Raw genomic sequence first — 25,950 nt, forward strand, 5'->3', positions numbered from 1 at the left:
CAACAATACTATATTTTTTTTCTCTCTGTTATGATGCAAAATGTTCTATTGTTACGGCATTTTATCAAACTTTTAACCATACCCAATTTTCTTATAATGTTGCAATATTTCCATACACCTTATTTATTTACTTTGTAACCATTCCTAACCTGGCAGATAGGAAAAAAAATTTGACTCGACTTTTTCTTAGCTTCAGTTAAGTTGTCACATAGTGGTACTTGAATCATAAATGGGGTCATAAGTCTGGTAAGGTTTCAACTGCTGTTGTCTGTTTGGAACCTGTAATTAGAGGTCACCACCCTCTGTTATCTGGATAGACTACGTAACAGTCTTGGTTTCAGTAACCACATAAACTTGATACTCTGTAATCCTTTTTAGCTGCAATTTATATTTGGATGTTGTGTCATGTAGGGCTGCTCGATTATGGCAAAAATGATAATCACGATTATTTTCACTGAAATTGAGATCTCGATTATTTGACGATATTTATTTAACCCTTTAAGACCTACCATAGAACCAAGTCCGCCAGAGCTTATATTATTTTTTTACATGCTGTAGTGCCATTTTGGGAGCATTTCAAGTTGCTATACATCAATACAACTGTTATAGCCCATATTTTAATAATATGTATGCATTAAGTCCATAGTAATTACATTAATTGCAAAAAAGTGCAATAAACTACAAAAAAATTGAAAATCGTTTTTTTTTTTTTACATATATTTCTACTTGGGAAATTTAAGAGGTTTATCCCTCAAAACTTTAAATACAAAAAAGTTGCAAAAAATAGTTTCCCACCACAGGAAATTTATTTTGAGTGTCTTCATAGTTTTATTTTGGAGATACAGCAATTTTTATATACTGCAGGAAAAACAAAAAACAATCCTATGATGCAAATTTGCAAAGAAAACAGCATGTGCATCAAAATAAACTATTTCCAGCAGTGCAATTCGAGTTCTAAGCATCCCAGAAACTATTCAGAAAAGTCAAACATGACTTATAAAAACACCAGTATAGGCTTTTAAGGCCTACAAGTAAAAAACTACATTTTCCGCGAAAATGACGTCACTTCCGGTTTCGGCAGGAAATGGCGGACATGCGATAGTTCGCGTTGACGTCTGTTTCATGTGGGAAGTGTTACGAACAGCTGATCGGATCGGCAAAGCGTGTTTCTGGAATATTATGTTTTTGTTCCTGCAAGCGCTTTTTATGCAATTTTTGCAAAGCTATATGTGGAAGGAAACCGTGACCGAGGACAAGCTGATGGCATAAGATGTAAGTACAACTCCTCCGGTTTCATATGCAAAACAAATTATTGCGCTAGCTTACGCGGTTCGGTTCTACAGGGATTTAAAGGGTTAACAATAACAATGTATTGAATAATGACTTTAAAAAATAATATAAAATAGTGTGCAAATACTGATAACAGTGCAAATGTTTGCAATATAAAAATAAATGAAAAATGTAAACATCTATGTTTAGTGAACTTTGCAGTGTTGCTCTGTGGTGCAGCTATGACACCGTAGCAAAGTTTACACACTATGTCTACTTGATCCACGTCTGACTCCGCGAACCCATAATGTTTCCACACCACTGAAGTGTTTTTTTTTACCTCTCTTTTCAACCAACGGCAGTCACTCTCCTCTCCAAATAACTTCTGCTTAGCTTTCCGAGCTTCCCTCGGGTCCTCTTAATTGTTGTGACGCGTGTTCGAAATGCAGAGAGGTGCGCTCGATTTGCCACACGGAGCAGCGCGAGAGTAAAGCACGAGGGAGGGGCTAATAATCGGCTCAGTCATTTTTAATGATCGTTGAAAGCCCAGATCGTAATCGTGATTAAAATTCGATTAATTGAGCAGCCCTAGTGTCATGTTATGTCATTGAGGTCATTTTTAACATAGTACTCTATTTTAAAATGTGTCATTTATTTGTCATTCTTCTGTTTGGGGTACAAAACAGTACCTGATTATATTTAGTCATTGATCTAAGGCTTTTGATACTCTTTATCGTGACTGTCTTATGAGGCATCTTTTTTTGGTTTTGGTGGCCAATTGTCTCAGCTGTGGTATATAAGCTGTGGGGTCTGATGGCTTACAGTCCAGCCTCATTAGTGTCAACAGAGGTGTGCCACAGGGTTCTATTGTAGTACCACTTTAATACAAAATAGTTAATGACTCAGGTGTAACCTTTAACGGTCCAAAGCATATAACACCACTCTCTGTTACCAGAGTTTTATGTACAAAAATCTTTGATTAACCTTAAATTGTTGTCAAGCTAAATGCATTAAATAGTTTTAATGCATTCCATTTCCATAAATAGTTTTTATGGAAAGATTGCCAAGCATGCTTTCTGCCTATAAATCCTCCTTGATGCTAACTATTGTCACATTAATTTATTTTTTCCATTTATTTCAAACTTTGTCTTGGCAAATTTTCTGGGTGTCTCATGAGTATTTTTTCCCCACTGTATACATCTTCACCTACACCAGATCCCAAGACTGTTTGGTCCTTGAAGAGAAGGATGTTAATACTGAAATGGGAAAAATGGCTTGTAATTATTAAGCTGTATGTGGGAGAATCTGTACAAGCTTTTAAAATAAGATGAAATGATTCCCGTTAATAAATTTAAATCCATTTGGTCCATGGTAATCACTGGAACTAATTACCTGAGCTTTTTCAAGTCAAGTCAAGTCGGCTTTATTGTCACTTCAACCATATACAGTTAGTACACAGTGAAGCGAAACAACGTTCCTCCAGGACCAAGGTGCTACATGCAACATAAATTTACAACATAAATTAACAGAAAACACTAAACTAGCTAACTAAGAGGCCTAGTTAGCTGGCTAGCAGAGACAAGACAGACTGACCTAACATAAATTACAACATAAATTAACAAAACTAACTATCTAAGGAAGACTTTTTTTTGTTAACAGACAGCAGACAACAAAGTGCACGTGCAAATGTGCAAACAAGAGCAGCAAAGTGACAGTGTGACAAAAAAACACAACGTAACATAATAATAAGGTTTTGTGATGATGAGTTGAGGTAGTGGAGGAACAGTAAACATTCCTTAGTGTAGCAGCAAAAATTAGGAAGTAGAAGTTAGTGCAAAAAGTCCAGTAATAATATTGTGCAAAAGAGCATTTACAGGTTGGTGTGTACGATGGTTTGGTGGTGTAGGTCAGTGTGTTTGCGCTTGTGTTGATTAGTCAGTCCAGTCTCAATGTTTTGAGGTAGTTGAGTTAAGCTGAGTGATAATGTTGTGTGTGTGTTGTGTGTGTGTTGTGGTGTTTGTGTGTGTGTTTGTGTGTGCGTGTGTGTGGATGTGTGTGTGTGTTTATGTGTCCAGTCCTTTAGCTTATTGGGTTGTGCTTGTGCCTTCCCAATGCATTTCTGGACAATCATGTGGGTGCTTGTGTCCATGATGTACTTGGGTTGGCATTTCCAGTTATAGCAGAAATTTAGGAGGGAATGTTCTTGTTGTTATGCAGCCACCGCTGAGCGCTGGCTAGGGGGGCTGCTATTGAAAAATACAAGGAAGGGCTTGGTCCTAAGCAAAATATCCCGCAGTATGCCAGAGAAAAAGTCCACCCGGGTGCAGCAGGCAAGATAAGATCTGAGTGTGCGAGGCAGTGATATAGGATAATTGGGTTATACAGGGCGTTGGATGCAGTAGAAGGGTGGCCCTATTGGCACTCTGTCCTGACATATCATACCAGAACTCTCCAGTGATAATTGCTGTCAGAGAGGGTATCCTAACCATTTGCCTGACTTAATACCTCGTTGGATTTGCTTATCTTTGTGTGTACTGATGTATTTTGCTATTTATTATTCAGGCTTGTAACCTGAGCCTAACTTCAGTTAACTTTGACTCCTGCCTATACTGACCTGTATAAGGCTAGCACAGTGGAAGGTAAAGGTCAAGCACTCCTTGGTTTGGGTGTAATTACACAGACCTATTGTGTATAAGTAGGTACAGATGGACAGAGGCTTGTTTTTCTTGACTTTCAGAGCTACACCTTGAGTTACTCCACACCCCACCAGTGGTGCCTGATGTAATCAGAGAAGCTGGATTCTCTGATTTCTCTGATTTCTTTTTTACTTTCTCTTGTCTTTTGTGGAATGTAGAAATGGTCAAATGCGGCACTGTTTTAATGTCTGGGCCTTACTTCTTGAAACATTAATTTGCATCTTTGTGTGCCATGTTTCCCTAAGTAGCCCCATTTAGCCCCTCTGGAGTGAACCTGATCAACTGTCTGTAATATTACTTAGTGAGGGTTTGCTGGGGTTTTAAGTAAAAAGTGAAACTGTCTATAGCCTAACTTGTGTTTACAAGCACCTTAGGAATCATTTGACAAAGATTGTTCAGTGGATAATACAGCAAAATTCACATAATAATAATGGATTGGATTTATGTAGCGCTTTTCAAGGCACCCAAAGCGCTTTACAATGCCACTATTCATTCACACACACTGGTGGAGGCAGCTACGGTTGTAGCCACAGCTGCCCTGGGGCAGACTGACAGAAGCAAGGCTGCCATATCGCGCCATCGGCCCCTCTGGCCAACACCAGTAGGCGGTAGGGGAAAGTGTCTTGCCCAAGGACACAACGACCAGGACAGAGAGCCTGGGATCGAACCGGCGAAGGTTACACAACGACAGAACCAGATCTGGATCGAACCCGACCTTGTCCATTTTGTGTGTGTGTTGTGTGTGTGTGCGTGTGTGTGTGTGTGTGTGTGGAGTGTGTGTGTGTGGGGTGAAGAGTCCATGTGATGGGTGACTGGGGTCTTTGATGATTTTCCCAGCCCTTTTCAGACACCGCTTCCTGTAGATGTCTTTTATGGCAGGAAGTGGTGCTCCGGCAATGCGCTGGGCAGTTTTCACGACCCTCTGCAACGCCTTCCGGTCCGAGGCAGAGCAGTTCCCGTACCAGACTGTTATACAGTTGGTCAGGATGCTCTCGATGGTGCAGCGATAGAAGTTCACCAGGATGTCTGAGGACAGGTGGTTCTTCCTCAGAGTCCTCAAGAAGAAGAGGCGCTGGTGAGCCTTCTTGACCAGCTTGGAGCAGTTGGTCGTCCAGGTGAGATCCTCGGAGATGTGGACTCCCAGGAACTTGAAGCTGCTCACACGCTCCACAGCCGTCCCCTTAATGTGGATGGGTGGATGTGGGTCAGCATTCCTCCTGTAGTCCACGATGAGCTCCTTGGTCTTCTCGGTGTTAAGCAGCAGGTTGTTTGTGTCGCACCACTCAGCCAGACGATCCACCTCCTCCCTGTAGGCGGCCTCATCGTTGTCACTGATGAGGCCAATCACCGTGGTGTCATCTGCAAACTTAATGATGGTGTTGGAACCATCAGCAGGTCTGCAGTCGTGGGTGAAGAGGGAGGTGGGGGGTGAGGATTTGTCACTTCAAACTTTATTGGGGGGAAAAAAATCCACAAGTGAGATTTCTTTCAAGAAATCTAAAAATTAAATATATAGCATGCTCGCAGGGTTAGCGAGTATAACATGTGTATGATATGCTAGCTAAAAATATATATTCTATAGATTATATGTGTGACTATATGTGTTATAGATTAAAACCCTCCTGTAGTTGCCGTTACTTCCACTGGTCCAAACCTCTTTGGCTTAAAGTGCATACTTTGAGTGCTGGTAAATGTTTTTTTGATCTTGTGAATGATGCAGAAAATCAGCTTCCTTCCTAAGCAATATTCGACCTGCCACGTGGAGCTTAAATACAAAATCCCTGGTCACTTCAGTCAAGAAGATTGCGTTAAGAATATTGATTAAAAAGACAGAAACTTGCTTTCCAAAGTTGTAATTTGCTTTTGACATTTGTCTTTGACATTTGACATTGTTAAGCACTTTACAGGGCTTTGATTAATCAATCTTTAAACAAATAATGTGGTGTTATCTTGTGACTTGTTTCGACACTGTGCTGTTGAGCTCTCGGTTCCAAAGCCTGCTGTGAAGCTTAAGCTGGGCTTACACTGTGCGATTTTTTCAGTCGCGCGATTCAGCTCCTGCTCAAACTGTACGATTGACTCGCAGGGGTTAGAAGTTCATAGGTCACGATGCAGGTCTCACACTATACGGCCCGATGCTCTGATGCGACCTGAGTGCTCACACTGTGCGTCCATAAAATGAAGGTTATAACAGAAATTCTGTCGCTCTCCCTCTCTGTCTTTCACTCACACAGACACACCACCACCATCAACTTTGCTAAATTGCTAATGAAAAACATTGATCAGGCAGCTGTGATTGAGCAGCAATGTAGATCCAACTATTTTCACGGTTGTTGTGGTCGTGATAATTTTGTGAGGCCACATCGAAAAGGCTCGGATGAGCTTGCCATAGTTCTACAAGTTGTGCCTCCATCGCTTGTGTCCAGATCACACGCTGCACTGCCGTGCTGCGCCGTCTTTTTCGCTGACATTTGTGTTTGCGCGTGCGCAGTGTGAGAAACTGCGGTGACACCCTCACGACGGTCGCGAGGATTTCAAACAGGTTTGAAATCCTCCCGACCAAGCGATTGATGATCGGTCGTGAGGTGTTAATCGCGTCTCGTTACCCCACGTATACTACACGATGCACGACTCAAAAATCGGCTCAAAATGGGCCAAAAATCGCACAGTGTAAGCGCAGCATTAAATGTTTCCCGCACTGTTCACCGTTGACATTTTGTCTGATCTGTTTGCAGTGACTAAGGAAGGGGCTTGGCAAACTGTTCTGCAGCATGGAGAAGGAGGATCTCAAGATTGTCAACAAGGGGGAAGAGGAGGAGATTGGTATTTTTGCTTCACTAACTTGAACAATGTTTCAGGCTATAAAAAATGACCAGAATTAACGTGATCCTGAAGGATCCAGAATCTAATGTGCCCATCAGTTACTTCTCGATGGCTTGCAATTTCTTCTCACCGCTTACTGAGTGTTTCCCTAATGGTACCATAACCACTCTGGCTGTGAAACTGGAGTCTGTTCCCAGCCTGAACCCCAGTGAGCTCACGCTGCTCGACCCCACCTGCGGTCCAGTCTACAGTGATGACCGCTACGCTTACTTTGTCTTCACTGCTAACTCCTGTGGGACTACCAGAAAGTTACATACTGTGTTACCTAACGTGCCATACTGTGCTCCTGTTTTCTCTTTTTTTTTTGTTAAGGAGCTGCAGGGCTACCGTCTGTGTCGTTGGCGGCTGGCCCTGGTGGGCCTCGGGGTGCTGTGTACAGGGGGCTTCCTTCTCCTGGTGCTCTACTGGATGCCAGAATGGTGCGTCAAGTCCACCTGCACTCGTACCACAGCCCGTGATGCCCAAGTGGTGTTGCTGCGCTCCACGGTAGGTAGCAAGTAAAGCAGCAGTGAGTCATTATTATTCAAAAAAGAGAAAAATTATTTACTTAGAAAATAAGTTTTTCTATTTTTTTCTCTCTTTCTTCGTATTAAATGGGTTTTTAATATTTGGTTGGAAAAAATCTAATCAAGAAATTGTGAAAGGAAGTGGTGGATTTTAGAGATTAAACATTTTATCAACAAACTAATCAAAACATATTAAAACAATTTTGGCTTCTTTTTTATTTATTATTTGGTGTTGCCAATTCATGAAACAAATGGTAAAGACGTAATTAGAAGTAACTATTTTGAAGACTAGTAAATAATAATAATAATAATTAACATTTAATTTTAATATGTGCAAACACAGTTGTGGGCTTTTTCTTGCTGCTGTTTATTATTTTTTATTTGCTTTGCTTTTATTCGGGCCCGAGCACCGAGAGTGCGAAGGCCCTATTGTATCTGCTCCGTTTCTTCTTCTTCTTATTATTATTCAGGCAAAACAAGGGCCTTTTTGAGGGCCTAAACATGCTCAAAAACTCATGAAATTTTGCACACATGCCAGGTCTGGTGAAAAATTTTGTATTTTAATGGTTTTACATATGAGCACTGGGAAATGGCTCTACAGCGCCACCTATGCCTTGTTAAATGCAGCCCTACGACCACATCGTTTGAGCTACATGTATGAAATTTGGCACACATGTGTATCATGCCAAGACGAACAAAAAAGTCTGTGGGCCCATTGACGCAAACCCAACAGGAAGTCCGCCATTTGGACGTGAAGGTGACATTTTGGCTCTAATTTTGCCATTTCCATGCCTCGAACTTTTTCGAACTCCTCCTTGGGATTTGGTCGTATAAGCTTCATCTTTGGTCAGTGTCAACTACACACCTGGGCCATGTTAAATTGCGGAGCTTTTGAGTTTTCACAATACGGTGAGGCCGTGGCGCCATGGCGAATTTCGATGACTCGCCATGAAAATCTTATTGCCTCTCATTCTGTCATACATTGTCTGACGACCAAAGTGAACACATATGAGCCTCCACCCCTGAACATATTTCAACTGTCACATTTGACATCAAGGACAGCGCCACCTAGTGGGAACAGGAAATGTATTCACTTCCGGCGCCCCCCGTGTGCGGCAGCCTGTTACAGCAGCTCTGCTCATTCTGAGTTTCTTTCTTTCTTATCTTTTTTCTCGTAATTTTTTTTATAACTAACGTATTAGTAATTAGACTCTGCAACCATGTTCTACCGTTTTGTGCTAGTCCTGGTCGTTTTTCTCAGTTTATTTCTACTTTTTTCACCCGTGTCTGGGGACCCAGAGCAGAGATCCTTTGTTTACAGTAAGGATCAGCTGTTAGCGCTGCGTCCTGCAGCGGTACTGCCGGCGGACAGACCCGACATTCCCAGCGAGCTGAGGAGGAAAAGACGGGGGTGTCGTGCTGGGAAGGAGCGCCGTCGCCCGAGAAGGAGACGTTATCGACCATCTCTTCCTTCTGTAATTATTGGAAACGTAAGATCTTTGCCCAATAAGATGGATGAGCTCATGTCGCTAACCTGGTCACAGAGGGAGTACCGGCAATGTAGCATCATGATGCTAACGGAGTCGTGGCTAACATCGCTAACTCCGGACACAAGCGTGACACTACCGGGATTCCAGCTGCTGCGAGCGGACAGGACCAGAGACAGCGGTAAGAGGAAAGGAGGGGGACTGGCAGTTTTTGTGAACGACAGATGGTGTAACCCTGGGCACATCACTGTAAAAGAGCAACTCTGCAGCAGAGACATTGAGCTGTTAGCCGTTAGCATGCGTCCGTACTACCTGCCCCGGGAGTTCTCGCATGTTATCGCGATAACAGCGTATGTCCCCCCCTCGGCCAACGCGGATGCAGCCTGTGACTCTCTCCACTCTGTGGTCAGCAGACTGCAAACACAATCACCGAGAGCCCTTCTCATAATATCAGGGGACTTCAATCATGCCTCACTGGACTCCACACTGCCCACCTTCACCCAGTATGTGACCTGCCCAACCAGAGACAATAAAACACTGGACTTACTGTATGCCAATGCAGAAGAGGCATACAGTTCATCACCTCTCCCTCCCCTGGGCAGATCTGATCACAACCTGGTGCACCTTGTCCCTGTGTATGAGCCCTTAGTGCGCAGGGAGCCACCAGCCACCCGCACAGTACAGAGATGGTCGGAGGAGAGCGAGGAGGCTCTTAAGGATTGTTTTGAGTCGACTGTGTGGGAGGTGATTTGTGATGACCACGGAGAGGACATCGACAGCCTTACTACATGCATTACTGACTATATAAACTTCTGTGTGGATAACACCGTACCTACCAGGACTGTACGGTGTTTCTCCAACAACAAACCTTGGATTACCCCAGAAATTAAAGCTGTCCTCAAGCAGAAGAGGAGGGCCTTCAAATCCAGAGACAAAGAGGAGTTGAAAAGGGTGCAGAGAGAACTGAGGGGACTGATAAGGAATGGGAAGGACAGTTACAGGCAGAAGATGGAGAACCAGCTTCAACAAAACAACGTTGGTGAAGTCTGGAGAGGCCTCAGAACCATCTCGGGCCACAAACAGCAGAACTCTCTGCCTGGGAGGGATGTGAGGTGGGCGAATGAACTGAATCATTTCTTCAACAGATTTGATTCAGCCATGAGGCAGTCTGCAACATCGGCTGCAGACTCACCCACCCCCACTGCTGCTGTTCCACCTCTGACACCTCAGACACTTCACACCTCCTCTATTCACCCTGCTCACTCCTCCCCACCCCCAACAACAGCATCCAATACACACTCAACACAAGGCTCCAGCCTGTCTCTCTCAACCACCCAGGTTAGGAGGAACTGGAGAGGATTAATGGCAAGAAGGCTAGCGGGTCCAGATGGCATCAGCTCTGAGGGTCTTCAGGTCCTGCGCGACCAACTGTGTGGGGTGATGGAGCACCTCTTCAACCTGAGCCTGAGGCTGGGAGAGTCCCACAGCTCTGGAAAACCTCCTGTGTTGTACCAGTGCCAAAGACTTCACACCCCAAAGGACCTCAACAGCTACAGGCCGGTGGCTCTGACATCCCACCTGATGAAGACCCTGGAGCGGTCTGGTCCTGGCTCAGCTTCGGCGCCTAAAGAGCTCATCACTGGACCCACTTCAGTTTGCCTACCACCTGGCATTGGAGCGGATGATGCCGTCATCACCTCCTACATCGTTCCCTCGCTTCACCTGGAGACCGCTGGAGAGCACTGTGAGAATGATGTTCTTTGATTTCTCCAGTGCCTTCAACACCATTCTTCCCTACGGTCTAAAGGACAAGCTGGTGAACTCAGGAGTGGACCATCACCTCACTGCCTGGATTTCTGGACTACCTCACCGACCGACCACAGTATGTGAGGAACTCAGGGCTGTGTGTCGGACAGGGTCGTCTGCAGTACGGGGGCCCCACAGGGAACGGTTCTGGCTCCGTTCCTCTTCACCATCTACACTGCAGACTTCTCCCACAACTCCACCCAGTGCTTCCTGCAGAAGTTCTCTGATGACTCTGCAATAGTCGGCCTCATCACTGATGGGGACGACAAGGAGTACAGAGGACTGACCCAAGACTTTGTGGACTGGTGCCAGCTGAACTACCTCCAGATCAACGCCAGTAAAACCAAGGAACTGGTGGTAGACTTCCGCAGGCACAAGCATTCTCCACTTCAACCACTGAACATCCAAGGTATGGACATTGAGGCTGTGGACAACTTTAACTGATCAAACACACACATCCATACATATGCAATAATACTAAGTGCAATAATCCTTTCTGTCATCGTTGTATTTTTACTCAGTTGTATATAGTATTTGTATTTGTATTCTATTTTTATCTTATTGTATATTTATTTTATTGTTATTCTACTGTATATAGTATTTTATTCTATTCTGTACAGTTGTGTACTGTATTTATTCTTATTGTATTCTAATTTTTGCCTCATAACTTTTGCACTGTCCACTTCCTGCTGTGACAAAACAAATTTCCCACGTGTGGGACTAATAAAGGTTATCTTATCTTATCTTATCTTACACTTGGGGTACAGTATAGTGATGGGTGACATCTGCAGCCTCAAATTTCTCCAGGAAAGCCTTAAGGAGTTGGTCTTGGGTTACAGTGAAAACTGTGATTTTCGCGAAAGGGTGTGACCCAGCAGCATGGCGAACTTTGATGTCATCGCCATGAAGAAACAAATTAGTATAACTCAATGAAATCCCAGTCTGATCAGTACCAGGCTTTACAGGCAGTGATGTCAGACCCGCCCTGAACAGATTGATGTGCCCATTGTCGGGAATACGACAGCGCCACCTAGTGGCAACAGGAAATGTCATGGCTTTAATTTTGTTGTACTGATTTTCACAGGTTCATCGTGGCCACCTCAAAAGCGGTGAATATCACCATCAGTCCCTCGTGATGCTTCAGTGCAAAAATTGTGACTTTAAACTGAACGGCGCACCCTGGTGGCAACGCGTTCACCATGAAAATGAAGTGGCTTTTGAGGGGCTTGGAAAGTTTAAAAAGTCTTGAAATTTGGCCACACCTCCAATGTGATGAAGGCTTTGTTGTTATGTGATCATTTTCATTGAATAGTGCAAAATGGCTCCACAGCGCCCCCTACAAAATTTCAAAACATCAGCCCCTGCTCTGTGTTTTATGTATGAGTCTGAAACCTGGTAAGCTTATAGGAGATATCAAGATGTACAAAAAAGTCTCTTGGAGCAATATCCCAAATCCAACAGGAAGTCAGCCATTTTAAAATTAATGTGTAATTTTGGCGACATTTTCCCCTCTTTTCAGGCACCGTCTTTGACGAACTCCTCCAAGGGATTTCATCAGATTGACGATCTCCTGTGTGTGGAATCTAAAGACCTTTGTGATGTTAAATTGCGAAGCTTTTTACGTTCAGGGAAACGGGGTGGTCATGCGGCACGTGGAGTTTCAATCACTCGCCAAAAAGCAGTAATCTGCTGTCACTCAAAAACACAATGTCCAATCTCTCCCAAAGGTCGCAGGCATGATGAGACTCGAGCTCGGAAATGTTTGTTATGCCATTTGTCAGTAATGGTTAGAGCGCCACCTAGTGGGACGACTATAATCATGAATTGAATGAGATGAAATGTTAGCTGGTGGTTAAATGCATGAATTCCATCAATGTGACATCAGATCGGACGTGCTGGTTTAGGTGTTGGGCGTGGCTCGACGCGCCGGGGTGCGAGGGCCCTCATAACGCTGCTTGCAGCTTTAATTATTATTATTATTATTATTATTATTATTTTAATAAAAAATTTCTGTACATCTGTATTTTTCCGTTATATTAATGGAAATATAGTTATGAGCTCTCACCCCACTTACCAGTGACTAAAAATGGAGACTGACATATAGAATAATGTTGTTCCTCCTCATAAACGTTGCACTTAATAGGGGGAAATTTGTTGTTACTTAATGAAGCTTCTCAGAAATTCACTAGATTAACTTTGTTTGGGTGGTTTAGGATGAGTTCCGGCGCTGGTTCCTGGCCAGGGTGCGAGTGATGCTTGCCCCAGGGAGAAACCCCTTCCACAGCCTGGAGACCCAGACCACCTCCCCCTCCTCCCCTTCCTCTCCTTCCTCCATCTCCTACCCCTTCTCCTCCTCTGCTTCCCCACCTCAGGCCAACGGACACACCATTTATCCCTCCGATGGCAGCCCTGCTCAGGAGCTCATCAGGAAATTTGCAGACTACCAGCCCATGCAGGTAGGCACAACACTTGTCTCAACATAAATCTGTAGTATAAACTGGAAATGCATAAAGCACATAAATGAATGTGACTGTCGTTTTTCAAAGTTCATAGAAGGGTTGTTTTATGGACAACAATACAAATATGATTACTTTTGCCAAATAAATCTGTCTCTTATTTTGGTCCCTTTGCTCTTTTTTCCCCTCAGATTCGCTACTTTACCTTTCATAGCACAAAGTATTATTGGAACGACGAGAAGCAGAACTTTGAGGTTTTAACGTAAGCATTCTTTTATAACTATATAACTTTTAATTTTCACTGCAGAATCCTCTTAAGTAAACTCTTCAAAGGTTGCACACAGCAGTAATGACAAGTAAATATATGTCTCTTGCTCTGTATGTTGACTAACAAAAAATACTTGAGGGGGAGAAGATTTTCATTTTATAGCAACTTGCATGCTTGTTTTGCTTTTGCTGTTGCGGTTATGTGGAATTAAAGTATCTCCTCCAATGTTCCTATTACAGTGGCCTGGAGGATCTGCAGGTCAGCTGCTCCACCCTCCACTCGGAGCACAGCACAGGCCTGACTATGAACCAGCAGGAGTACAGGTAACATTCAATCAAAAGACAAAGTCACTCAAGTTTGTACGGCACTGTAGGTGCAAGGAGTTGTTGTTGTTGTTGTTCAGTTGTTGGGGTTAAAAACTATAAGCCCTGATATTGTAACTGGAGTTACTGAACAGTGGAGGAGGAATATCCACAGTCTTTGGTATTTACACACAAACTAAATACAATTTTTCTTCCTGTCTTTTAGGAGACTGTTCTTCGGAGTGAATGAAATTGCAGTGAAAGTGCCTTCTGTTTTCAAGCTGCTTATCAAAGAGGTAAAGCAAAGTTTGAGGTTCTGTATGCAGCATGAATTTGTGTGAGACATCTTTTCATCTTGTGGGTTTATTGACACCTTGCACCAAATATTAGTGAATTAGTTTATTGTGTGGCACACGCATAATAATTTGAGAACAGAAATCCTTTTCTTCTGTCAGAACAGAGTCGTGCTTATGTACTGCTGTCTTGCTACTTTTTCATGTTAATGTGATTCGCTGAAGTAGGTTGTTAATCATTTCAGCGTATGATGAATGAAACGGTGTTTAAAATTTTTCTTTTCTTTTTTTTTTTATTTAAGGAAATTGTACTGGTTCAACATTTTCAAATATTTCTGTTTTCTTGTGATTTCTGGATCTCTCTCTGGTTTTCTCTCTTTGTTTTATTTTATTTGACCTCTTTGCTTGCCATACCGATTCCTCTCTAAATCCTTCTGCAGGTCCTCAACCCTTTCTACATCTTCCAACTCTTCAGTGTGATCCTGTGGAGTGCCGATGAGTATTACTACTATGCTGCGGCCATTGTTTTAATGTCGGTCATATCCATAGCTACCTCTTTGTACACCATCAAAAAGGTGAGCTCTACAACATCGTGAGATTGAATTGAACTCGTATTTCTGTCAGGAGCAATTTAAAGTCAGTGGATTGAAAATTAGTTCACTTTGTTTTTCTGTAATACTTAGATTTTGTTTAATGAAGCTAAATTTTAGCACAGAGATCTATTAATACAGAATTAATCAGCAAATGTGTGAAAGAAGAAACAGGTTGATTCTTTTTTTCTAATATAAACACTTGTTTTGAAAATCTTCAGCATCCTTGGAATAACTTAAACTATTCAAGTATTTATGTCATATCAGCCACTGATAACGTGTCCTTAGATTTACTTATTGTATCATTATGTCAAAACACAATGATGACGGCTTACTTAGCTTTTGCTTTTTTCCCACCTCATTAGCAATGGGGCCTAAGCCCGGTTTGTCCAGCTGTGTTTTTGCCTGATGGCGTTCCCACTATTGTTTATGTTTTCAGTCTCAGATAAACGTCTTCAAAGGCTGACTCATTTATATGGAACATTACATTAAGTACCACAGAATCAGACGACTGCCTGTTGAAGACCTTTTTCCCTTCTTATTTCCTTCTACCATTATGATTTATACCAGTGACTAAACTGAGTATCTAATCTAGCGTTTTCAGGCCAACGCATGCACGTGGTTTACTGGCTCATGGTTGACTAACTCAAATGAAAACATCCTTGCAATTCACAGATGTTCATGGGAATTAAAAAGGTTTTTTAATCATTGTTATTTTTCTTCTCTTTCTCCAGCAATACGTCATGCTTCATGACATGGTGGCAGCTCACAGTATTGTTCGTGTGTCCGTATGCCGAGCCAATAATGGTTTGTAAAACTTTTTCTTTGATTTTATCTTTTGTTTGAGATTCAAAAAGTATTTTCATAGGAAAAATGCATCAGGTATTCTATATTCAGCTACTTTCAAAAAGGGATTTCCAATCCAAATCTGACAACAGGGATTTTTCTGCATTTATGCCGAGCCAGACCCTGCACTGGCTGCCCTCTAAATGTCCTCTGCTGTGAAACACTGCAACGTTAGAGTCTATATGACAATAAGGATGGACAGTTTGGTCTGTTATTCTGCACAAAAGGTTCTGTTTGTGTTTGCAGAAGTGATGACAATACCATCACCATCTCAAAATGCATGTCATTAGTTGTCCAAAGGAGGGTGGTTGAATTTGGGTTTAGAGTTGTCAGACATAGCTGTGGGGGCACATAAGCTGTAAGGTACTACTTATGATGCCTCAGCTTTTTCCACTGCTGCGTAGAGAGGCATTATTAATGAGAGAAGTGCTGAACAAGACTATGAGGCTCTTAAACACAAAATATCTCTGTGGCGGGGCTGCTGCCAGTGCTGCTGCAGGGGAGGCGGACACACCTGCACGGCATCTGCAACTCTGTGCTGACTGACTGTTGTTGTTGTGTGTGTCTGTAAAGGACGACAACAATATGTTGAAAAGAATGAGCGAGTGGTCGGGTCTGCCTTGGGTTTATTACAATCTCCTCATCCCTGTTGCCTTTCATGTCCACTGTCTACACTTGGAATACATTTCTCACCTCTCCTGTTTTAGGTATGATGTCTGTATCTGATTGCACACATTCACTCACTTTGTTTCTACCACATATTTCCTGGCAGATATCGAGGAAATTTTGTCTACTGATCTGGTGCCCGGTGACGTGATAGTCATCCCCAGCAACGGGACCATCATGCCATGCGACGCCGTGTTGGTCAGTGGCACCTGTATCGTCAATGAAAGCATGCTTACAGGTTGGTAGAGAAGCGCATGTAAAGACTTGTTTCTTCAAATTTTATTTCTTTGCAAGTTCCAGTCTGGTTTTCCTCTTATGTATTTCTGGACGCAGTGCTAATGTCTTTTAATCCTCATTAGGTGAGAGCGTTCCAGTGACAAAGACCAACCTCCCAAACCCAGTGCCAGGGGACAGGGGGGAGGAGGCTGGTAGTGCCTACAACACAGAGGAGCATAAGAGACACACACTCTTCTGTGGCACCAATGTCATCCAGACCCGCTTCTACACAGGCGAACTGGTCAAGGCTGTAGTGGTGCGCACAGGTTAGTTTGGGGGTCTGGATTCAAGTGCTTTAATGATTAATGTGATTGTAATAATCCAGATCTTTTAAAATGAAATGGGGTACTGTTACAGTATAACAGTGAGATTTGGCCTATATGGAGCGATCGTGGCTCAAGAGTTGGCAGTTCGTCTTGTAATCGGAAGGTTGCTGGTTCGAGCTCCGACAGTCTCGGTCGTTGTGTCCTTGGGCAAGACACTTCACCCGTTGCCTACTGGTGGCGCCAGTGTCCGGCAGCCTCGCCTTTGTCAGTGCGCCCCAGGGCAGCTGTGGCTACAATGTAGCTGCAATCACCAGTGTGTGAATGGGTGGATGACTGAATGTAGTGTAAAGCGCTTTGGGGTCCATAGGGACTAAGTAAAGCACTATACAAATACAGGACATTTACCATTTACCATATGTTTAAGTTAGTGACATAGTCTCTAATGAAATCCTTTACTTTACTGCAAAGTGGGAGCTTGATAAAGTTGGCTGGAATAAAATGGTTTGTCAATTTAGAACAACAAGCTTGCTGTTTGATCTATAAAAGTCTGTTTGGTCAGAACATTTTGCCTCAGTTCAAATGACAGAATGAAAGAAAGTAAGGGCCTGTCTCAATATGCGTACTTGCGTTCTCGTGTACTCGTGATACGTCATCAGTCGGAGAGCAAGTACTGTTCCAATTCAAAGTACGCATCAAGCCGAGAACGCGAAAAATTCCCGGATGTGTTCTCGCTCCGCCCGTTTTATCGCGCATGCATCGGTGGTGACTTGTGTGGACTTGGTACAGCTAAATATCCCAGAATGCATTTCGTCCAAAACGCAGCAATGGCGGACGAGCGCGGCTAAAAACTTTTAAATATTACTCTTTCTGGGTCACAAAATAAACTTTTAAGTTATTTTCAAGCGAGAATGTAGCTGTGTGAACTTCTAATATTTGCTCGATTTATCAGGATATCATATATTTCCAAACGTGCTCCGACGTTTTCGGAGACGTCTGTGACCCGCCAGCTCCATAGCAGGCCGCGAGGTCGAGGATCACTAGAGCCGGCGAGAACAGCGGACTCCCGGCACATCGTTTTCAACCCCCCCGCGGTCTTTTCGCTACTCAGGTTAAACAAACCCCAGCAGCTGTCTATTGTATTGAGTGTCCACTAAAATAAAAATAAAAGCATTCTAACATCTCACCTGCTTGTTTTTATTAAGGCACACATGTACACTATTTTTATTAATAGAGATTTCGCTACTGAGGTTAAACATGATATATAAGTCACTTCGTTCACTTCTAAATGTTAATGTTTGGTTTATTTCAGTGTTTTATTTGTTCCCGAGTAAACCGGTTTGGCTGTGATTAAAGTTAAGCTTCATAACATATTACTCACATTAAGAGGGGACGGCAGTAAAAACTCCGGACCTGTGACATCATCAAGCACGCTGGTGTTCCAGTTGTACAAATCGCGAGTCCGTGCTCGCATTCTCGGCAAGTCCGGACTCGCCGAGAACGCGAGCACGGACTCGCGTACTTGAGAATTGAGAAAGGGCCTAAGACTTAAAAATGACCAAAAATTCCTTTTCTTCACTCAGGTTTCAGCACAGCTAAAGGCCAGCTGGTGCGCTCCATCCTTTATCCCAAACCCACCGACTTCAAGCTGTACCGCGATGCCTACCTCTTCCTGTTGTGTCTGGTGGCTGTGGCTGGAATCGGCTTTGTTTACTCCATTGTACTCAGTATCATGAACGAGGTAATGCAGAAAGTTAAAGGAGAATGATCGGTCTCCTCTTTCAGTTTTTCTTTTTCTCCAAAAAATCTTGTAAGATGATTACGTTTTCAGATGGTTTCCCTTTTTAATGCAATACAATTTAATAGGGTTGGTTGAAATGCCTGAGGCAGCTGTTCTAAGAGTGAGTCATCCTCTGTGGCCAGTAGAAACAAATATTTTGTTCTCCAGAAAACTGACAGTCTTCTCATACATTTGTGTATCTCTTAGCACTGAAGAACATGGGCTCTTTGTGAGTTGTCGAGAATCAGGGTTATCAAACATGCAAACATCTGCAGTTTTTTGTTTGTTTGTTAGGTGCCAGCTAAGACCATCATCATTGAGTCCCTGGACATTGTCACCATAACAGTACCACCAGCGCTGCCAGCCGCTATGACAGCTGGCATTGTGTATGCACAGCGACGCCTAAAACGTATTGGCATTTTCTGCATCAGCCCACAGAGAATTAATATCTGCGGCCAGATCAATCTGGTGTGCTTTGACAAAGTGAGTCTCTAATTTATTCAGATTATCAGTTGTAAAAGACGGTGCTTAAGTCACTCTGTAGAATTTTAGTGCCATGTCATATGTAGAAGCAACTGGTAGCAAAGATCACCCCGTGTTGATTCAGTTGAATTTCATTATCTTTTATCTTTAAAGACTGGAACTCTGACAGAAGATGGGTTAGACCTGTGGGGAGTCCAGAGGGTTGAGAATGGCAGGTAAGATGCTCTGTGCCCTAAATTAGTAAACGTGAGCCTATTTTACTGCATGTTGTAGCCTGAAGAAACTAAAAATCTGAAGGTGTCATTTACTTCAGCCACTGATAAACTGTTAAAAAGAGCTTAGAATATACTGGAGTGTATCTGTGTAACATTTCATATCCCTCTAAATCAGAGATATCAGACTCATTTTACATTGTGGGCCACATGCTGCCCACTTTGATCTTAAATGGGTCAGAACAGTAAAACTCTGATAAATGTGTACAATTCAGTAACTACAAAATATAAAGTTTTCATTTCATTTTTCAAAGATTTCCAGTGGGCTGGAGTGGAGTCTTTGCTGGGCTGATTCTGGCTCCCAGACCTTATGTTTGACACAGTTGCTGTAAATGCACAAATTACACTGAGGATCTGGGGTGTTAACATTAAATTACATAGACATTTACTAGTCTTTTAATCAACTCGGATGTGTTGTTCCTGTCATGGTTGTTTCAAACAGCTCAGAAGAAATTTGGATACGAGCAGAAACCAAGAAATCTGCTTGTCTCTGAGATTCCCAGTGATGCCTAAAACTGATCATGTATTGTAATAAGCAGTGGCTGGATGATATGTCTTCTTTCTAGTACTAAGGTTATCATTAGAAAACTGAATTGTAATAGCTCTGAATTTTAAAGGCCTAATCATTTATTTACCAGATAGATTAAAAGTTTTCATCTTGCAAATGCTCATTTCTCAATCAATTTCTTGCACGATCAGATATCCTCGTGTTGGTGTTGTTCCCACATCATCATAATAAATGTTGCTCCAGGTTCAACATTGCAAGTGACCAATCACATTGTTGTGACGTCATACTGTTGCGACTTCGGAAAAAAAACGCCGTAAAAAGAAAAGTACTTAACTTGCGAGAAACCACCTCTGTCCGGCGACCCAGCGATTTGAATTCTTTGCATTTCAGGATGCTGTTCTTTAATGAACGGTAAGCATTATACATATTGTTCTTGCAACATTGGAATTTCATAATTGAACGAATCGCTTGGCTTGCAGAAGTGTTATGTCACAAGAAGGTGATTGGTCACGTGCAATGTTGAACCTGGAACAACATTTATTATGATGATGTGGGAACAACACCAACACGACGATATCAGATCATCCCAATTTCTTATGACTCCCACAATGTAGTTAAAGGAGTATAATTTAATCTCTCTTCACCGCCCACTTCTTCTGCTTCTCCAGCTTCCACCTGTCAGAAGAAAATGCCTACAAGGAAAATCTTGTCAAGTCCCAGTTTGTGGCTTGCATGGCCACATGCCACTCACTTACCAAAATAGAAGGCCAGCTGTCTGGGGACCCGCTGGACCTCAAAATGTTTGAGGCTACAGGCTGGGTGAGTTCATCTGTATCTATCCATGAGCTAAATGTCTGTAAGGGCAGGCTAGAGTTATGAGACTCATGAATCCATTTTGTGATGCAGTGTCCCCTTTATTCTCCCTTCTGTCAGTATTTAGGCTGGATACAATTTAGCTAAACTGGGCATTAACGCATTATTGCTTTATAACCTGCCACAAAAACATCTGCATGATTCCAATCATGTTGATGGCTCGAGATTAGAAAGGTCCTCTTCTTTTGTACTAATCTAGTGTACGAGTTTTAGATTATATACAAAAGCTGCGCTGTTCTGATTTTTAGTCTGTCTTTGGCATGTCTGGATAAGATAATTCAAAGTAAATGTTACCTCTGCCTAAACGACATGCAAGCATTATTTCAATGTCTTAATGTTGCACATCTAAAAAGCTTCTTGGTATGAAATGTAAACATTTACTTATATTTACCTGCCCAGATCCTGGAAGAGGCTACCGAGGAGGAAACGTCTCTTCATAATCGTATCATGCCCACTGTCGTTCGACCGCCTAAGCAGCTGTTGCCCCCGGAGCCTGCTGTAACACCAGAGCAGGACATGGTATGTACAGCAACCCGGTTGTTAGCAGGACACCACAGGCCTTCAGAGTCTAGAAAAAGTATAAAATTATATGAATATATCTGTCCAGCATCTAAACGTGCATTTTTTTTGTGTGTGTCCATGTTATTATAACATTAAAAAGAACAGTGTATTTTTACTCTTAATGACTGGTTTATTTGTTGTTGTGTGTTTTTGTTTTTATAGGAACTCTATGAGCTCTCGGTAAGTAGTAGTTGTATTTCTTTTCATGCCTGTCAAAGTTAACTGTTCATTTCATTTTATTTTTAAAAAGAGTAATTTGGTAATGTGAGTATTTGTGTTTCATTCATTTCTATAGTGCCTTTTTGTATAACTGGTATACTTTTAACTCGATTTTAGCATTTCATCTTTCTCTTTCTAATAAACAAATAATTTTATTTTGTTTGTCTTTACATATGCAGGCAGCCTATGAGATTGGTATTGTGCGCCAGTTCCCTTTTTCTTCAGCGCTCCAGAGAATGAGTGTAGTAGCTCGTCTCCTCGGGGAGAAACGTATGGATGCCTACATGAAAGGTGCACCAGAGGTTGTGACTAGTCTCTGCAGAAGAGAGACGGGTGAGGTGTCCAAAATGTAGAGATGTGCATGTTGTCTTACAATTTGTTTTCTTTTTTCTTTTATACATTTTTCTACAAATGTATCTTTGACCTGGTATATCCATGATTTTGTCCCAAAAGTAGATTCTGTTCATCTGGAAACTGTTTTCTGATGAGCAGAATCAACTTTTTGGGACTTTCTTCCCTGGATGATTGAGCATACTTCAAGATAATGATTTTGTTGCTCCAAAATTAGTATTTAGTGTTGTTGTTAGTGTTGGTGCTTGCACTGTGAATCTATAATTCTTGGGTTTCTGTCTTCTTTTCTTGCTGTTTGTTACTGATGAATCACTGATCGGCTCTCTTGTTATTGTATTCATTTCTTTGCAGTGCCAGAAAACTTTGCAGCGGTTTTGGAAGGCTACACGAAGCAGGGTTTCAGAGTCATTGCTCTTGCTCATCGGCGGCTCGAATCAAAACTTACTTGGCACAAGGTCCAGAACATCAACAGGTAGTGTACTTTGCAGTGATGTAATACATGCATTCTGTGATCTGAATAAGAAAATAAAGGGAAGTGGCTCTGTGTGGAACAAAAAAATATTTTAATGAGAGATAATTTACTGGGAAGAAATGTATATGTTTAATATGGGGATTTTGTTAGACACAAACACATTCATATGTCTTTCGTTGAATTAGGGATCACATAGAAGCAAACATGGAGTTCCTGGGTCTCATCATCATGCAGAACAAGCTGAAGCCAGAAACTCCAGGGGTGCTGCAGGACCTTCATCAAGCCAACATTCGCACAGTCATGGTTACTGGTGAGAACATGCTGGTATTTTCCATCATTGCATAACAAATGAGAGGTCACAGGTATGCCAGCAATAGTTTACTCTGCGTGTATACTTTAACCAGCTGTTCCTGTCTAGACTCACTGTAGTTGGCTGTGAATCAAATTCAACTTTGAGCCTTAAAAAGAATTGATTGTTTCACAATTGATCCATGGTTTGCACGTACTCTGGCTCACTTTTAACCTGTTTTTTGCAAGCTCATCCATCTCCATTAGCCCCCAAAACTCTACTGTGGTGTCACTTAGGGTGAGGTGACACTGAGCTTGTATTTCATCATTCATCATCAGTCACAGCCAAGCAAACCCTTGGGTAACTTATTTATAACCCAAGGCTGAAGATGAAAACATGACAAGCAAATGACTGAATTGTGGGATGTTATAGCAAAATTAATATCGTAATCACTTTGCAGGTGACAACATGCTGACGGCCATCTCTGTGGCCCGCGACTGCGGAATGATCCCTCCCCAGGACACAGTCATAATTGCCGATGCCCTCCCTCCACACGATGGACAAGCCGCCAAGATCACCTGGAGATACGCTGACAAACCTCGCAGTGCATCCCGACTTCAGGTGAATCAACACACAGGCAGCAGAACATACTTCAGCTAAACACAGCTCGTAATGTCACATATAAATTGAGCAGTATCTTGTCTACTAAAGGAAATGTAAAGGTTTTCAGCAGATCAACTACAAAACAAAGGTGTGTGATCAGATCATCCAAAAACCATTACCTGCTATTTGATTAACATCAATTACAAGTTATAGAAGTTATTTATTGATTAGATAAAATGCAGCAGATTTTAACATTCAATAGTGAATTTCTGTGTGGGTTCAGAACCTTTGTTAAATAATATAAAGATGTCTTTGTTGATTGTTAAAACAGTTCAAAGACTTGGTTTTAGTAATTATTGAATGTTCCTGTTTTTGTTTTTTTTAAATCTCGATGCATTTCTTAAAATTTCTCATACTTTGGAACAGGAAGTGAACATAAGCCTGGAGGATGTCTGTCACATAGATGATCCCAAAAGCCAAGAGCTCTACCACTTTGCTATGAACGGAAAATCATTTGCTGTAATCGATGAACATTTCCCAGATATGCTTCAAAAGGTAAGAAACTGCTCAAACGAAAATGGAGCAGAAGTTGCATCAAATACGTCTTTGTTTCTGACTCCTGATTGTGTGCTCTGCTTTATAGCTCGTGTTGCGCGGCACAGTGTTTGCCAGAATGGCACCTGACCAGAAAACCCAGCTGATTGAGACGCTGCAGGGTGTCGAGTGAGTATTTAGTCAAATATGGGATGTAGCTTTGAACTTGTCAAAAATGAGATTTCAACATTCTGTTATTTAACATTCCCATCGTGTGCTGCTGGACAGTTTCTCATTAATGAGCAGCAGAATCAGCTTTTAAGTCAAAACTGAAAGTTTGTGGCATCGTAGCTTTGATCTTGCAATGACTTTAAAAAGCATTACACTGAGTAAAGATTTACTGTTTGTTCTCATGTGCTCGCAGCTACTTTGTTGGAATGTGTGGCGATGGCGCGAATGACTGTGGGGTATGTACACCTTCATCATTTGGACAACAGCTCTCTGTAATGGACACAATCTGACAGCAGGATGTATATAATGCTAACTTATCTCACCCAGGCTTTGAAGAGGGCTCATAGTGGGATCTCTCTGTCGGAGCTCGAAGCCTCAGTAGCATCTCCCTTCACCTCAAGGACCCCCAACATCTCCTGTGTCCCTAACCTCATCAGGTCTGTATTTTTATTTACATGCTGATCCATAAATGAATAAAACTGTATTAAGAATAAGTATCTTATAGGCTGAATTTGCAGTCTGGCAAATATACACAGTGTCACACTATTATTCAAATGTTTTGAGGAGTTGAATTTGTTGTTCCGGGAGCAATTTTTTTCCCAGTTATGTTGTTAAGACACAGTTTGCTTTGTTTTTGCAGGGAGGGCCGTGCTGCTCTTATCACCTCCTTCTGTGTGTTTAAGTTTATGGCCCTCTACAGCATCATCCAGTACATCAGCGTCACTCTCCTCTACTCTGTACGTAAAACTGCCTGCTTAGTTAGATGAGAAATCCAGTGAATTCAGATTTTTGTCATCTGTGCCGTGTTGTTTTTGGTTTTTAGATTTTAAGTAACCTTGGCGATTTCCAGTTCCTCTTCATCGACATTGCTATCATCCTCCTCATTGTCTTTACCAGTAAGTACAACTAAAATATCAAGGATAAGCGATATGTGTGTTTATTTGTTCTGAATGTAATAATCCTCACTATTCACTCTGCCCCTTATCAGTGAGTCTGAACCCAGCGTGGAAAGAGCTGGTGTCCCGTCGTCCTCCATCAGGTCTGATCTCAGGGCCTCTGCTGTTCTCTGTGCTGACCCAGATCCTCATCTGCTTGGGTTTCCAGATCTGGACATTCCTTTGGGTCAAACAGCAGCCCTGGTACAAAGTTTGGACGCCACTTACCGAGTGAGCACTGACTATTACTTCTAATGTGTAGCAGACAAATACCCAAATCAAATAATAACTTGGTTTCATTATAAGTTTTAAAAGTTGTCATGTTATTGTGTTCCACATTTTGTCATGTTATATGTTACATGATGGATTAAATTCTGCACACAATAGAATTTAATCCACCACAATGAAATTCTTGCAAATGTATTAAAAATCGAAACAAATATATAACATGTGCATAAGTATTCACAGCCTTTCCCGTGACACTCAGAATTGATCTTATTGTTTCCACTGATCATGTGAGATGATCTTCAACTTGATTGAAGGCCACTTGTGGCGAATTCAGTTGATTGGGGATGATTTGGAAAGGCACACATGTCAATTAATAAGATCCCATGTGTCAAAGCGCAAAGCAAGCCAGGATGTCCAAGGAATTGTCTGTAGACCTCTGAGATGGGATTGTATCAAGGCACAGATCTGGTGAAGGGTACAGGAACATTTCTCCAGCACTGAAGACCCAGTGAGCACAGTGGCCTCCATCATCCATAAACTGAAGAACTTTGAACCACCAGGGCCTTAGTCAGGGAGGTGACCAGATTTGCACGAATTTCAAGTAACGTTTTTTACTTTGTAACTGTGGGATTTGTGTGTATAATTTTTGTGTTGAAAAATGAATTTAATCCATTTTGGAAAAGGCTACAAGATTCTGAACATGTGAAGCGCTGTGATTACTTTCCAGATGCAGTATAAAAGGACCACAGAGTGAAAATGCTCTTAATGACTTCTCTGTCTTCACGCAGTGTCTGCAACCTCACATCACACATTGAAATGGACTTTGAAAATGAGACGGAAGAGGACGAGCACAACATCCAAAACTATGAGAACACCAGCCTCTTCTACGTCTCTTCCTTCCAGTATCTCATTGTTGCTATTGTTTTCTCCAAAGGCAAACCTTTCAGGCAGCCGAGCTATAAGAATTGTAAGAAACTTTTCCCTAACGTGTGTGTGTGTGTGTG

The 25,950-nt window shown here is 42.1% G+C and overlaps 1 protein-coding gene across 2 annotated transcripts in view; it reads left to right on the plus strand.

Moving 5' to 3' along the window:
* Window positions 1-6,837: 6,837 nt before the first annotated feature.
* The window catches only part of atp13a3 (ATPase 13A3), a 23,697-nt gene continuing 4,584 nt past the window's right edge, over window positions 6,838-25,950 (plus strand). For both annotated transcript variants that reach the window (XM_042222565.1, XM_042222567.1), the window contains exons 1-27: window positions 6,838-7,334; window positions 12,861-13,103; window positions 13,295-13,365; window positions 13,611-13,694; window positions 13,900-13,969; window positions 14,407-14,541; window positions 15,291-15,363; window positions 16,175-16,306; window positions 16,428-16,610; window positions 18,191-18,348; window positions 18,682-18,870; window positions 19,024-19,085; window positions 20,319-20,469; window positions 20,923-21,042; window positions 21,247-21,264; window positions 21,483-21,636; window positions 22,006-22,126; window positions 22,312-22,436; window positions 22,876-23,036; window positions 23,445-23,573; window positions 23,662-23,741; window positions 23,977-24,019; window positions 24,111-24,220; window positions 24,424-24,520; window positions 24,607-24,679; window positions 24,772-24,949; window positions 25,735-25,913. In XM_042222565.1, the coding sequence (XP_042078499.1) occupies window positions 6,897-7,334; window positions 12,861-13,103; window positions 13,295-13,365; window positions 13,611-13,694; window positions 13,900-13,969; window positions 14,407-14,541; window positions 15,291-15,363; window positions 16,175-16,306; window positions 16,428-16,610; window positions 18,191-18,348; window positions 18,682-18,870; window positions 19,024-19,085; window positions 20,319-20,469; window positions 20,923-21,042; window positions 21,247-21,264; window positions 21,483-21,636; window positions 22,006-22,126; window positions 22,312-22,436; window positions 22,876-23,036; window positions 23,445-23,573; window positions 23,662-23,741; window positions 23,977-24,019; window positions 24,111-24,220; window positions 24,424-24,520; window positions 24,607-24,679; window positions 24,772-24,949; window positions 25,735-25,913 (3,577 nt within the window). In that variant the 5' untranslated portion in view covers window positions 6,838-6,896. The remainder of the gene's footprint in view (window positions 7,335-12,860; window positions 13,104-13,294; window positions 13,366-13,610; window positions 13,695-13,899; window positions 13,970-14,406; window positions 14,542-15,290; window positions 15,364-16,174; window positions 16,307-16,427; window positions 16,611-18,190; window positions 18,349-18,681; window positions 18,871-19,023; window positions 19,086-20,318; window positions 20,470-20,922; window positions 21,043-21,246; window positions 21,265-21,482; window positions 21,637-22,005; window positions 22,127-22,311; window positions 22,437-22,875; window positions 23,037-23,444; window positions 23,574-23,661; window positions 23,742-23,976; window positions 24,020-24,110; window positions 24,221-24,423; window positions 24,521-24,606; window positions 24,680-24,771; window positions 24,950-25,734; window positions 25,914-25,950) is intronic.

This window comes from Haplochromis burtoni, unplaced genomic scaffold (assembly GCF_018398535.1).
Source record: "Haplochromis burtoni strain Fernald_Lab_line unplaced genomic scaffold, NCSU_Asbu1 Contig_5, whole genome shotgun sequence".
NCBI classification, from domain to species: Eukaryota; Metazoa; Chordata; class Actinopteri; order Cichliformes; family Cichlidae; genus Haplochromis; species Haplochromis burtoni.